The sequence below is a fragment of the Falco rusticolus genome, chromosome 3 (assembly GCF_015220075.1).
Source record: "Falco rusticolus isolate bFalRus1 chromosome 3, bFalRus1.pri, whole genome shotgun sequence".
NCBI lineage: Eukaryota > Metazoa > Chordata > Aves > Falconiformes > Falconidae > Falco > Falco rusticolus.
This window is the reverse complement of record NC_051189.1, coordinates 103,235,782-103,248,569: the sequence shown is the minus strand read 5'-3', so window position 1 is coordinate 103,248,569 and position 12,788 is coordinate 103,235,782. Positions and strand designations below refer to the sequence as shown.

At 49.9% G+C, this 12,788-nt stretch overlaps 1 protein-coding gene across 12 annotated transcripts in view; it reads left to right on the top strand.

The window, feature by feature from the left end:
- LOC119144264 (E3 ubiquitin-protein ligase rnf213-alpha-like) overlaps positions 1 to 12,788 on the top strand; it is a 44,183-nt gene that overhangs the window by 14,428 nt on the left and 16,967 nt on the right. For all 12 annotated transcript variants that reach the window (XM_037379376.1, XM_037379371.1, XM_037379370.1 and 9 more), the window contains 12 exons: positions 85 to 302; positions 992 to 1,129; positions 1,429 to 1,608; positions 3,841 to 5,311; positions 5,470 to 5,663; positions 5,836 to 5,991; positions 6,761 to 10,324; positions 10,624 to 10,757; positions 10,874 to 10,969; positions 11,396 to 11,511; positions 11,698 to 11,826; positions 12,413 to 12,477. In XM_037379376.1, the coding sequence (XP_037235273.1) occupies positions 85 to 302; positions 992 to 1,129; positions 1,429 to 1,608; positions 3,841 to 5,311; positions 5,470 to 5,663; positions 5,836 to 5,991; positions 6,761 to 10,324; positions 10,624 to 10,757; positions 10,874 to 10,969; positions 11,396 to 11,511; positions 11,698 to 11,826; positions 12,413 to 12,477 (6,461 nt within the window). The remainder of the gene's footprint in view (positions 1 to 84; positions 303 to 991; positions 1,130 to 1,428; positions 1,609 to 3,840; positions 5,312 to 5,469; positions 5,664 to 5,835; positions 5,992 to 6,760; positions 10,325 to 10,623; positions 10,758 to 10,873; positions 10,970 to 11,395; positions 11,512 to 11,697; positions 11,827 to 12,412; positions 12,478 to 12,788) is intronic.

The window sequence follows — 12,788 nt, the reverse complement described above, 5'->3', positions numbered from 1 at the left end:
CCTTGTCCCTGCATCCAACAGAGCGTTACCTGGCTCGGAGCACAGAAATCCGACTGCCTTTCTTACTTTATTTTTTCTCCCCAGACAAGACAGAAATCCCTGTGTTTGTGGAGCTGGCATCGATTTCTGCAGGTGAAAACGACATGGATATCGACAGAGTGAGGTTCTTCCGTGATGCCATGGCTGCTTCTGCCCCCATTGTGTTGGACCTGAGTCCCACCGCTGGGTTTGACCAGTTCTTTGCAGCTCTGTCTTTCATCAAAGCAGCCATTGTGAAAGACAGCAAGCTTCCCAAGAAGCTGGTAAGTCTTTAAGTCCCGTGTCCAAAAGTCACCTGGACACTTGCTGTGAGGCTGAGTTGCTCACATGTAGGTGTCTGATGCCATGTCAGATGGTTTCCCCAGGACATCCATGTGGGCCTGGCAGGACCTGGGCAAAGGCTTTGCTCTTTTTGGAGTGCAGGCCTGGTGGAACATCTCAAATGACCTTACACACACATGTGGGCAACTGGAGGAGACCCAGCAGGTGGTGTGAATAGCAGGAAACGAGTTATGGAGTCTACGGTGTAGTTGAGGTTGGAAGTGACCTCTGGAGATTGCCTGGTCTAAATCCCCTGCTTGAAGTGGGGTCAGGGAGCAGGTAGCTCATGGCCATGTCTAATTGGGTTTTGAGCATCTCCAAAGCTGAAAGACTCCAGAACCTGCTTCAGCAGTTGATAGAAAGGCTTCATTTAACAGAATCCCTGGTGTTTGTGCTCCAGGGCTGTCACTGAGCCTTCCACTCTGCTCCCCACCACAACCAGAGCAGAGAACGAGCTTGACCACATGCCAACACTCTGGCAGGTTGGGATAGGTCCAGCTCTGGGGCTGTGTCTCCTCAGCAGGCATGGGAAACCCCATCCTCAAAAGAAATGGTCACAGAACCCCCACCTGCCTCAACTCTGGGCCATTCCAGCTGGTTATAGGGTTTCCCTTTGGTTCTTCTTTTGCAGAAAGATTCCTGTGACAACAGGGAATGGATACAGATGGTTCACGACTCTCATGGCTCCGTGGAGCGTTCTTCCATGTCTCAAGCCAGAAGCATCAACAGAAATGGGATTTTTACCATCTCGGCACCTCCAAAATTCAAGGTAAAGGGTCTCCAAGATGGTTTCTTGTCCAGCTGTATTTTCATAATGCTATGGGGAGAAAAGATCTTTCTTGAAATCAACCTCCGATGAGCGTGCCAAGTTGCCAATAGATCTCCAGGTGGGTTGCAAGTAGTGCCACCAATTTCCTCGTAAACCATGAGGATTATCAGTGGGAAACAGACTTTTCTTTCCTCCAAAGGAAGTGGTAAAAGACACGTAGAGTCCTGATGTGCAGCATCTCAACTCAAAGCTGTGTAAAAGGCCGTGTGGTGATGCTGATTGTCTTCTCTGCCTTCCAGGCTATGCTTGAGGACTGCATCTCATTGCGACTGCTGGATGACAGTGAGGAGACCACATCTCCACCAGATCAGAAGGCCAAGAAATACAGTTTGTCTCAGCTCACGGAGCTCCAGAACAAGCTTATGTTGATTGCCACCAAGGTTGAGCAGGGCAGAGAGGAGGCAAACCGTTTCTTGGAGGTAAGTCACAGCGCAGCACCAACATCTGCCTGAAAAATGGTGGCTATTGGGCTTGGGATTTTGCTGGAATTATTTCCAGGAGACTCATCCATGATCTGCAGTGCCAGCCCTTCAGGAGCAGAGGTGTTGCTCTAGGATGGTGCCCCCTTCCCAAGCTACAGGATGAGATCTGCTTCCCTCAGCATTGTTCCTCACTTGTGGTGCCCAACAGCCCATCCAAGACTTCATACTTCTCTGTGGAGGGACTATAGAATGGTTTGGGTTGTAAAGGACCTTTGAAGACCGTCTGGTCCACCCCCCAGCATTGTGGACAGGGACACCTTCCACTAGACCAGGTTGCTCAAAGGTCTCCCCTCAGCCTCCTTTTCTCTGGGCTGAACACCCCCAGTTCCCTCACCTGCTCCTTATCAGACTTGTGCTCCAGACCCTTCACCAGCTCCGTTGCCCATCTCTGGACACGCTCTAGCACCTCAGTGTCTTTCTTGCAGTGAGTGGCCCAAAACTGAACACTAGATCTGAGGTGCGGCCCCACCAGTGCCGAGCACAGGGGGGGACAATCATTGCCTTAGTCCTGCTGGTCACGCTATTCCTGATAAAAGCCAGGATGCTGTTGTCCTTCTTGGCCACCTGGGCACACTGCCAGCTCATATTCTTGTGCTAGGCACCTTGGAGCTGGGTGCAATGCTCCCTGTGGGATCTCACCAGAGCGCAGTAGAATCCCATGTGCATTCAGGTTCTTCAGGTGGTCTGGTACCTGGTCTCCTGTGACGGGAGGGACTTCACTTCCCCAGTCTCTGCTGTGGGGTTCAGGGGCTTGAGAGATGTGGGAAATGGAAAACTGAGGCAAAAGATGGAGTATCTTGGTCTCCTCCATGTTCGTTGACACCAGCTCTCCTGTCTTATTTACCAGGGAGTACGTTTTCTTTTTATAACTTCCTCTTCCGTCCAACGTACCTGTAGATGTCCTTCTTATTCTTTACTTCCCTTGCCAAACTCAGCCCCAGTTATGCCCCAGATTCCCTGATCCCATCACTACACATTCAGGCAGTAGACCTATATTGTTCCCAGGATAAGTGTCCGTGCTTCCACTGCCCGTGCGTTTCGTTCTTATACTTTAGTTTGATCAGAAGGTTCCTGGTCTCCTGCCTTCCTTGGCTCGTTTTGTACACGTGGCAATCAAGACCTCTTGCTCTCTAAGAAAAATGTCCTTAAAGAGCTGCCAGCTCCGTTCAGCTCCTTCACCCCTGAGGGCAGTGTCCCAGGTGGTCCCGTCCACTAATTATTTAAACAACTGCAAGTTTGCTCTCCTAAAATTCAGCACACTGACTCTCCTCTTCTCCTAGCCCATATCCCTCAAGACTGAGAACCTCACCATGGCATGGTCACTGCAGCCCAGGCTGCTGCCAGTCTCAACATCTCTAATCAGTTCCTCCATGTTGGTGACCAACAGGTCTAGTAACACATCTCTGGCCAGGCTGTTAAATGGATTGAAGAATTATCTTTGACTCTCTCTAAGAGTCTCCTGGACTGCTTACAGCTTGTTGTGATGCTTTTCAAGCAGATACCAGGGGGACTGAAGTCCCCCAGCAGGATCGGGGCCTGTAAGCACCATGCTTCTCATAGCTGAAGTAAGAAGGCTTCATGAACATGCTCCTCTTGATCAGGCATCCTCTAGTAAGCACCAACTAGGAGGTTTCCTTTCTTGGCTTGGCTGCTGATTTTTACCCAAAAGCTCCCAAACCTGTCCATTTTAGAGGAGCACGCCCTAATGCCCTTGAGACATTTCATGGGTGTTTCCCTGTAAGCCTCTAATACACTGGCTGCCCCTGTCTCTCCTCTGCTGCTTGAAGCTCCATCCTCTTCCCTAAGTCTAGTCCAAAGCTCTGTCAAATTCTGGCCCAGCGTGTTGGTGAAGACCCAGTCGTCCCAGTTGTCAGGTGTATCCCATCACTTCCCAACAGACCAGGCTTCGCAAGGCTCCACCGGGCTTCTCAAGGGTAGATCCATGATTGCAGAAGCCCAAACCTTGAGCATGGCACCAGCCATCTGGCCAAATGGTCCAGTCCCTTCATCATCTTCCCTCCCCAGTATGTCCACGTCTGTCTTGTACTGGGGAGCCTACAGCTGTACAGACCTCGGGAGGGAAGTGTGATCTGGGCCGTGTTTGGAAGCTGTTGAGGACACGCTGAATTACGTGATCCATTTCCCTGTTGTGTCTTTGGCACATTACAGATACTGGAAAGAGTTCGAACAGTTGGAAAGTTGTACCTGGAGCTTCTCAGCATTGGCAACATCCTCTTCATCGACTGGAAGGCTGACATCTACTGCAATGCCCAGCAACGCGTGAAACTATACACCGAATTTGGAATTGCTGGGATCCTTGTTCAGAGCACAAGACCCCTCCTGGAGGAGCTGGACAGTCTCTCTAAAGCAATGGAGCATTGCCTGGCAGAGTGGAAGAAGTACCTGGATACTCAAAGGAACACCTACTATCACCTCAACCTGTTCACTGCACACCAGCTCTTCTATTTATGCAGCCAGCTGGCCAGAGTCCAGAAAGGCATTCTAGAACCGCAGGTGCTCATCATGCTTTCTGTCATCAAGCACAACATCAACGAAGAAGATATCAAAAAAGCTCTGGAGGATGCGCTGATGACTCCTCAGGACTCCGTGAATACGTCACCAGGCAGTGAGGACTCGGTTACCTGGCACGACTACATCATCCGTTTCCCCCAGCTCATCAAAAGCTTGGCCGAATCAGGCTATAACGAGTCGGTGGCGAAGGCAGCTTTGCAGAGCTGCCTGTCCAACTCACCCATCACAGAGCAGATGCTCATGGATTTCGCCTTCGAGCAGGGTGACAACGATGAGTTGGTGGAAGAGCTCAGCAAGCTGTACGAGGAGACAAGAGAAACCTTCCTGCAGACCAGAAGGAAATTTAAAACCACCAGCAGCGATGCTGACCAGGTTTCCTTCAGCACCCTGGCACATGATGAGTTGGCCACCTCCTTTGAGAGTTTGCCGTCTATTTACGACAAAGTGAATCTTCTCTGGGATGCCTACTGTAAGAAATTTGCTGGCCTGGTGTCAGATAAATACATAGGCTTGGATGTTTTCGGGGAGACCCTGAAGCGCTTGGCTGCTCTAGAAAGCACACGCATCAAGAGAAGTTTACCTGTAGGCTACGAAGCGGGGAAACCGCTTCTTGTCATGTGCAAGGAAGAAGAAATGTTACCCCACATGTTATTCATCTACCGAAACACCAAGAAGGCACCTCTCCCATCGTACGATGAGGTCCTGGTGTGCACACCAGACACGGAGGAGGAAGAGGTGGAGCTGCTTGTCAGAAGAGCTCTTTCCCCAGGTTGCCAAGATGAAAAGATCTACTGCTTGCTGGGTGCTGATAAATTAGTTTATAAAGTTTCCAAACAACTTGAGTCCCACTTCTTCCGCCTGGTGCAATCTTCCAGCATCCCCAACTACAGATTCATCATCTTCTGCAACGCCAAAGCTCACAACTCCTATGTTATCACAGCCTTTGATGCCTACAAGGTGGCTTTCCCTTGCTACACCAACGCAGAAATCCAGACCTACCTGAAGATGCATCTCAAAGTGCCGAGCGGGACAGCCCCTGTTGCCCAAGCCTTTGAAGAACCCTATCAGCAGAACGTGAAGTTTGTCTTTTCGGAGCGAGCGGGAATGGGTAAGTTTTTTGGGGGAGTTTTATTCTGAGTGGTACCTCAAATCAAGGAGGCAAGGTGGTGCACTGTGCAAAATTCTGGGGAAAGATACTCCTTGTTCTGGGTTGCGTGCAAGTGTAGAAGGGTTGATTGATTCACAGTCGTCTCTTCCACTCCCTAGGGAAATCTCTCTTTGTGGACAACACCATCCAGAAGGTCCGCGCCCAGCTAGGTGGCACGCTACCACTGTGTAAAACCATTAGGCTGATGGAGTCTGAGATTGATTTCCAGTTCTTTGTGGAGGAACTTATTTCTGTCAAGGAATCTGTGACTGAAAATCAGCCCACCATCTTCCACATCGATGTGTTTCCAGTGGTGAGTGCCTGGATCTTAAATTGGACAAGAAGAGGTGGTCAAACACAGAAGACCCTGCATTCAGGGAGGGAGAGAAGGAGGCAAAAACCCAAATCCAACCCAATCGGAGCAGCAAGCGCATTTGGGCAGGCTTCTACACCGATTTTAATTTGGTTTTATTTCGCCCTGCCAGGTATCGAAGGGTCTCTACCGGCTGCTGATTGATCTGTGCATCCTGCGGCACATCCAGAGTCCTGATGGCTTGGTCTGGAAGTGCAAGCCATCTCATCTTTACTTGATCGAGTACCTGGAAAAAGGAAGAGGTGTTAGCAGTACGAGGAAGCAAGAGGTATTTGGGGGTCCTGCGCTCGGGCTGGGCGAACCGTTAATGTTGAGCATAAGCACACCTGCCAAACTCCTGATATCTCTGATATCTGATTAAAAAGCTGATATCTCCACCGGAGCGATGCATTATTTTAGAATCTCTCTCCAGTGGGGCAACGTCTCACCAAAATAGGAGCAACCAGGCCAAAAATGTCTCTGCTCAAAGTGAAATATCAGGCCCTGCACTGAGTTTTGTGGGGAAGAGGGAGCCTTTTCATCCCAATTTTTCTGTAACTTGAACCTCATAGACGCTTTTAAAGCCAATTTGCCCCGAGCCACGCTTTAGAGTTACTGAAGGTGAAACACACCACAGATTCACTCGTGGCTGAGCATCCATCTGTGGTTCCTCACCATACCTTGAATACAGGCTGAGTTCAGGTTCCTCCATCTCCAAAAGGATTTAGAGGAACAGAAGAAAGCGTAGGAGAAGGTAACAAGATCACCCGACCCAAGACAGGATGCTGGGCAAGAGAGACCTTAGTGATTATAGGGATTTCAATCCACGTGAAGGCTTGGAGAAATCTTGGCATTTCTACATTTTTTCCCCAGTTTGCTGAACCATTTGTGACCAGGGGAAAATAATTAAAAAAGGGGTTTTGGTGATGTGGGGAAATAAAAAAGAGGGGGATTTTGGTGATGTGGGGAAATAAAAAAGAGGGAGGTTTTGGTGATGCAGGTAAATGTGGGAGGCTGGAGAATGGTCCTCACAGTGATTTGTGTCCTCTTGCTTTTAGATATCCATTGAAATGGAAGAAAATTTCCTGGAGATTTTTCCTACTGTGGAGTGTGTATCAGTGCTGCAGGTACTCAGCTCGCTGGGAGCTCCCAGTTCTGCCCCTCCTGAGGAACTGAGGGAGGAACAGTTTGACCGGGACAAGCTAAAGAGTGAAGTTTTCCAAAGGTCCTACCAATATCTCAGCAGATACAAGAAAAAGCAAAACCTTGATAATTTCACTTTTGTCCCTGGAAAGGTCGAGGGGACAGAGAAAGAATGCCTGGAGTGCTTGATGGAGTTCTGTGGGAGAAACAACCCCTCCTGGACCGAGCTTAGCAACTTCACGCACTTCTTGAACTTCCAGCTAAGAAAGTGTGAGAAATCAGTCTTCTGCAGTCCAGTGGTCGGAGGGGAGTTCTGTGGTTTCAAAACATTCGTCATCAAGTTCATGATCGCCATGTCCAAGGACTTTGCCATGCCTTCCCTCAACATGTCCGATGAAAGCGTGCCAAGGCAGGAGTGGAAGGAGATGGACAGTGTTTTGAGAAAGTACCAGCTAAGACGCAAGTGGGAACAAGAATCTCACCCTTACATAGTCTTCCACGCTGATGATCATTCCATGGAGTTTTTGGGTTTCCATATCAATGGGAACTTTGACGCTATTGATGCTTATTCCCAGAGTGTTTTGGAGAAGGCAGTTATAAGCAAGAATTTATACATGACCTTGGCCCTCCAAAATGTTCCTTTCAATAAGAAATTTGAAAACCTATCCAGAACCGAGCAGTTGGAGGCCCTCTGCAGAGTCTTTGGTGTGAAATACAAGGAAGATCCAGATGCTTCGTACCAGTTGACCCTGGACAACACCATGAAGATGTTGGCTATTCACCTGCGGTTCCAGTGCGGCATCCCTGTGATCATCATGGGTGAAACAGGTTGTGGGAAGACAAAGCTGGTGCAGTTCATGTGCAACCTGCAAAGGGCTGGCAGGAAAGTTCAGAACATGATGGTGGTGCGTGTTCATGGTGGCACTACCTCCAAGAACATCCAAGAGAAGGTAAGGCAGGCCATGGAGCTGGCACTCACCAATGAAAAAGAGCACAATGTAGACACGGTGCTCTTTTTCGATGAAGCCAACACCTCAGAGGCCATCTTTGCCATCAAAGAAGTGCTGTGTGACCGCAGCGTCAACGGAATGCGGATTTCCACGGACCGCTTAAAAGTGGTGGCTGCTTGCAACCCTTACAAAAGACACACCGAAGACACCATTGAGAAACTGGAGAAAGCTGGCTTGGGATACCGAGTCCGGAGTGAAGACACTCCAGAGAAGCTGGGTTACATTCCTTTGCGGCAGTTGGTGTATCGTGTGCAGCCCCTTTCTCCCAGTTTATTGCCTCTGGTCTGGGATTTTGGGGAGCTGAATGAGAAGACGCAAAGCCTGTACATCAGGGAGATTGTGAAGTCCACCGTGGAGACCATCACCACCGTGAAAAACCTGGATGTCTTCACCAATGTCATTTCAACCTCCCAGAAGTTCCTGAGAGAGAGGAAGGATGAATGCAGAGTTGCCAGCCTCCGGGATATAGACCGCTGCATGAAAATAGTGCTCTGGTTTTACAACTTGAGAGACCTGCTTTTCCACCAGATTGATAAGAAGAGGCAGCGTGAGGAGGAAGAAAAGCCAGTCTTAAACGATGCGCAAAGGGTTTTGGCCCTTTCGGTAGGTGTTTGCTATTATGTGTCCCTGGAGAACCGCCAAGAGTACCTGAGGGAGGTTGCAAAATGCTTCTCAGTCCCTGCGTCCTGGCTACAGCAAGAGCTCGAGTTGTGCCAAGAGGTATTTCTTGATAACCTCTCTATTCCTAAGGCAACAGCCTGCAACAACGCTCTCAGGGAGAACATCTTCATGATGGTTGTCTGCATGGACCTCCGGGTGCCACTCTTTTTGGTTGGGAAGCCAGGAAGCTCCAAATCACTTTCCAAAGCCATTGCTGTCGATGCCATGCAAGGCACGCTGTCCCGAAGCCCGTTGTTCAAAAGATGCAAAGAGGTCCAGCTGGTCTCCTTCCAGTGCAGCCCCCATTCAAAACCAGAAGGCATCATCTCCACTTTCCGACAATGTGGTCAGTTCCAGAAGGGCAAGAACCTGAATGAGTTTGCGTCCGTGGTCCTTCTGGATGAGATCGGTCTTGCTGAAGACTCGCCTGATATGCCGTTGAAGGCGCTGCATCCTCTTCTGGAAGATGGATGCGTTGATGATGAGAATCCTGAGCCTTACAAGAAAGTTGGCTTTGTGGGCATCTCCAACTGGGCCTTGGACCCTGCCAAGATGAACAGGGGCCTCCTCGTCTTTCGGACTGAACCTAGCAAGGAAGAGCTGGTGAACACTGCCAAAGGCATCTGTGCTGACCAACCCCACCTCGAAAGGATTGAGCATTTGTTCCCCATTCTGGCAAACTTCTACTGCAACGTGCTGAAGACACAGGAAACTGAGTTCTTTGGGCTTCGCGACTTCTACAGCTTGATCAAAATGATTGTGTCTTACACGCAGAACACAAAGCGCAGTTCTCAAGAGGAGCTCCTTGTAAAGGCCATTCAGAGAAACTTCGGAGGCTCCAGAGATATCCACCCTCTGGAAATCTTCCGTAACTGCACCAGCGAGGTACGTCTTACCAAAAAGATGGAAACCAGCTGCATCCGTCTGCTGGAGGAAAACATACACAAGCAGCAAGTGGGATTCATGTCTCGTTACCTCCTGCTGCTGACGACCAACAATGCCGCCTTTCAGATCATCCAGATGACGCGGCTTATAGATGTCAGCAACTGTGACATTATATTTGGCTCTGGTTTCCCACGGGACCAAGATTATTCCCAGGTGTGCCGTTCCGTGAACAGGGTGAAAATTTGCATGGAAATAGGCAGGCCCGTTGTCCTCCTCAACATACAGAACCTTTATGAGAGCCTTTACGATGCCCTCAATCAATGCTTTGTCAGTCTAGGGGACAATTACTACGTTGACTTGGGCCTCGGCACTCATAGGGTGAAGAGCCGTGTGAAGGAGGAATTCCGGCTGATTGTTATAGAGGAGGAGAAAGTGGTCTACACACAGTTCCCTCCGCCTCTGCTGAGCCGTCTGGAGAAGCATTGCTTGGACATGAACACCATCCTCAACTGGGGACAGCAAAACCTGAAGCAGGACCTGGAGAAATGGGCCGAGCAGTTTGTCTACATGGAGAACCCGGATTCTTTCAGCACCTGGTCCCACACACTCGCACCCAAAGAGCATGATGTCTTCATTGGCTTCAGCGATGACACGTCTGCCGCCATTGTGCTGGAGAGCTCCCAGAACATCAACTGTGAAAGCTGTGAACAATACAGACAGCTGGTCTTACCCATTGCCACAAGAAAGCTGGTGGAGTGCGCCACTCCTGACTCCATCCTGCGCCTTAAGTACACTGATCTGGAGGACGCTAAGCAGATTCAGGACCTGTATTTCTTCGAGCAGAAGCACAACAGCCTGGACAACCTCTTGCAAGAGGTGATGGAGCAGCAGAAGAAAGAGAGCACCGCCAGGCCGTGCCTGCAGGTACTCATGCTGGACTGTAAAGCACCCAAGGGTGCTGTTTGTTTTCCAAGGGACCATGGTGGTCCCATGGTCTTGGTTAGACTGATGTCCATCCTCTTTGCCTCTGTGGTCATCTGCAGCCAGGGTAGACTCTGCCTCTCCTCGGGAGGCAGATGGGATCTGCTCAGCTCTGGCTTGGGCTGAGATACTCAAGGCACCTTCCAGTTGCCTGTAGATAAGCACCAATGGAGATGCCCTGGAGAATCCCACCCCTTTGAGGTAGCAGGACCAACCTCTTTTGGTTTTCCTTTTTACCACAGGTTTCTACCCATGCCAGGCTGCTAAACCAGAAGGATTTAGAAGTGCTGAGGAAGACGCTCAACCTCTCAGATAAAATCCACTGCCTCTTCCTAGGCCAATTTGACACTGAACATGCTTTCCGCCAGGACCTCAGGTGGGCTTTGATATTTCTTTAACCTCGCAGGTGATTTCCACTTCTTACAGTGCTTCGAAGTGGGGTGGGATGAGACCTTTCTAGGAGAATGCATTAAAGAGGTAGTTTCATTGTAGGAAAATCTTCAAAGAGACACAAGAAGTGACATTGCTCCTCGTTCAGTTTCATTTTGACGAGCCGCAGAGCAGCAAAAGACTCCTGGCCTGTGCCAAGTAAGCATCCTTCCTTCTTCCTCCATCCTTTGTCCTCCTCCATCCTTCATCCTTTGTCGTCTTTTCCCCGTCCTCCTTCCCCTCTCCTCCTTTCTCCTTTCTTCCAGGCACAACAGACTACTCAGAAACCTGTGCTGCCTTCTGGCTGTTTTTTCCCCTCCTCTAAGACTTGAACTGGGCTGTGCTCTGGCCTCTGTTGTCTCATTTGCCCCTGTGGCTCTAGCAGGTTTCACCAGCGATGGCCAGAAAGAATGTCATCTTTGGGTGGCATCCACCCAGGAAAGCAGGTTCAGATGGCTGCAGCCTTTGGTAGGGAGATTAACCCCTGGAAGAGCTCATAGAGGGAGGAGAAGCAGTCGTTGCTTGGAGAGATGGGTTGAACTAGTCTGGAATTAACCATCTCTGACATTCTGGTGGTGCTTCCAGGTACTGCATCACAGACGAGCGAAGGAGGGCGGACAGCCCCCATCTGTTTCATGTTGTGCTGATCACTAAAGTCCCCCGGGTCATGGGAGGGTGCAGCTACCTGGCTTTTGACAGCGGTAAGGTTACTGTCACTGCTTTGGGTCGGGAAAAAGGTGGGAGGGGAAGATGAAGACATGTGAAGTGGTGGATCTTCCATCTCTTGCTGTCTTCCTGCCCTGGTTGACTGGTAAATCTGAGCAGCCAAGCTCACTGGTTTCTCCAAAATAGAGCAGATGGACTTATCCATCCTCTTGCCCCTCCAGGTGAGTGGAAGTCCGTCCACTTGGATGACCTGATGCCTTCAGAGAACTTCAAGGCCAATCTTGGCCAGCTCTCCAAAAGGACCATTGCAGAGATTTTCATGCACAGCTCCCAGCAACATCTCTCAACAGGTAACAAGTCGCTCACTGTAAACCCACCATCTCCCTACTGCTGTCCTTTCCAGAAACCCACTGCCCCATCTTCTGATGTCTCACCTGTGGATAAAAACACACCTGGATCTAGCAGATCCCAAGCTGTGGGTCCCAGGAGCACTTGCTGCTTCTTAGGTCTTCATGGCAATGCAGCTTTTGCCTCTTAACGGGCCCACTGTGATGTTGGAGCAGCAGTTAATGACGGCAAAGTAGCTGTGCTGCTGGAGACTTCTGTATGGAGTCAACACATGCTTGTTGACGCCCTCATTCTTAGACTAGATGGTTGGGCAAGTGGGGCAGAAATGGTTTGGTCCATCGTTGTAAGCCAACCCCAGGCAGCATCTTGAATCCGTGTTCTTGCTTAGAGGTATCCAGCCAACTGCTGCCCAAGCCTGAGGGTCTCGTGTCATCCAGAAACTGATACCAAGCAGCTGGGTGGCTTCCACCCCAGTGCTGCTTTATTTCTTCCTGTTGATTGTCAAGGCACTCCTGCTGCCTCCTGTGGAAGGAAGTGTCTCTTGTTGGGGTTTTGACAGCTGAGTCACATGGTTGATTGTGATTTCAGGTTCTCTGGAGGATTCTGCTGCCCCAGGAAGCCTCACCGACTCAGATCTTTACTCAGAGGAAAATGTATGATTTTTTCCCCTTTTTTTCCCCCCTCCTCATTTTATGGCACATGTCATTGTACAAGAACTGGCTTGGGTATCAACAGACATTTTGGGATCTGATTTTGAAGGTCTTTGCTTGGGCTGGTATCCTGTCAGAGGAAAGAATAGCCACGGGTGTCCCTGGGTCACGTTGTGAGGTTGAAGTGGGGTGGCGGTCTCCCAGCCCTGCTGTGAGCAACCAGTGCAAGACCAGAAGCCTTCTGTCACTGTCAACAAAACAATGTCCCTTGCCAGGGACATCCGCAGCCCTTTGTGCCCCGGGGACTGACTTAA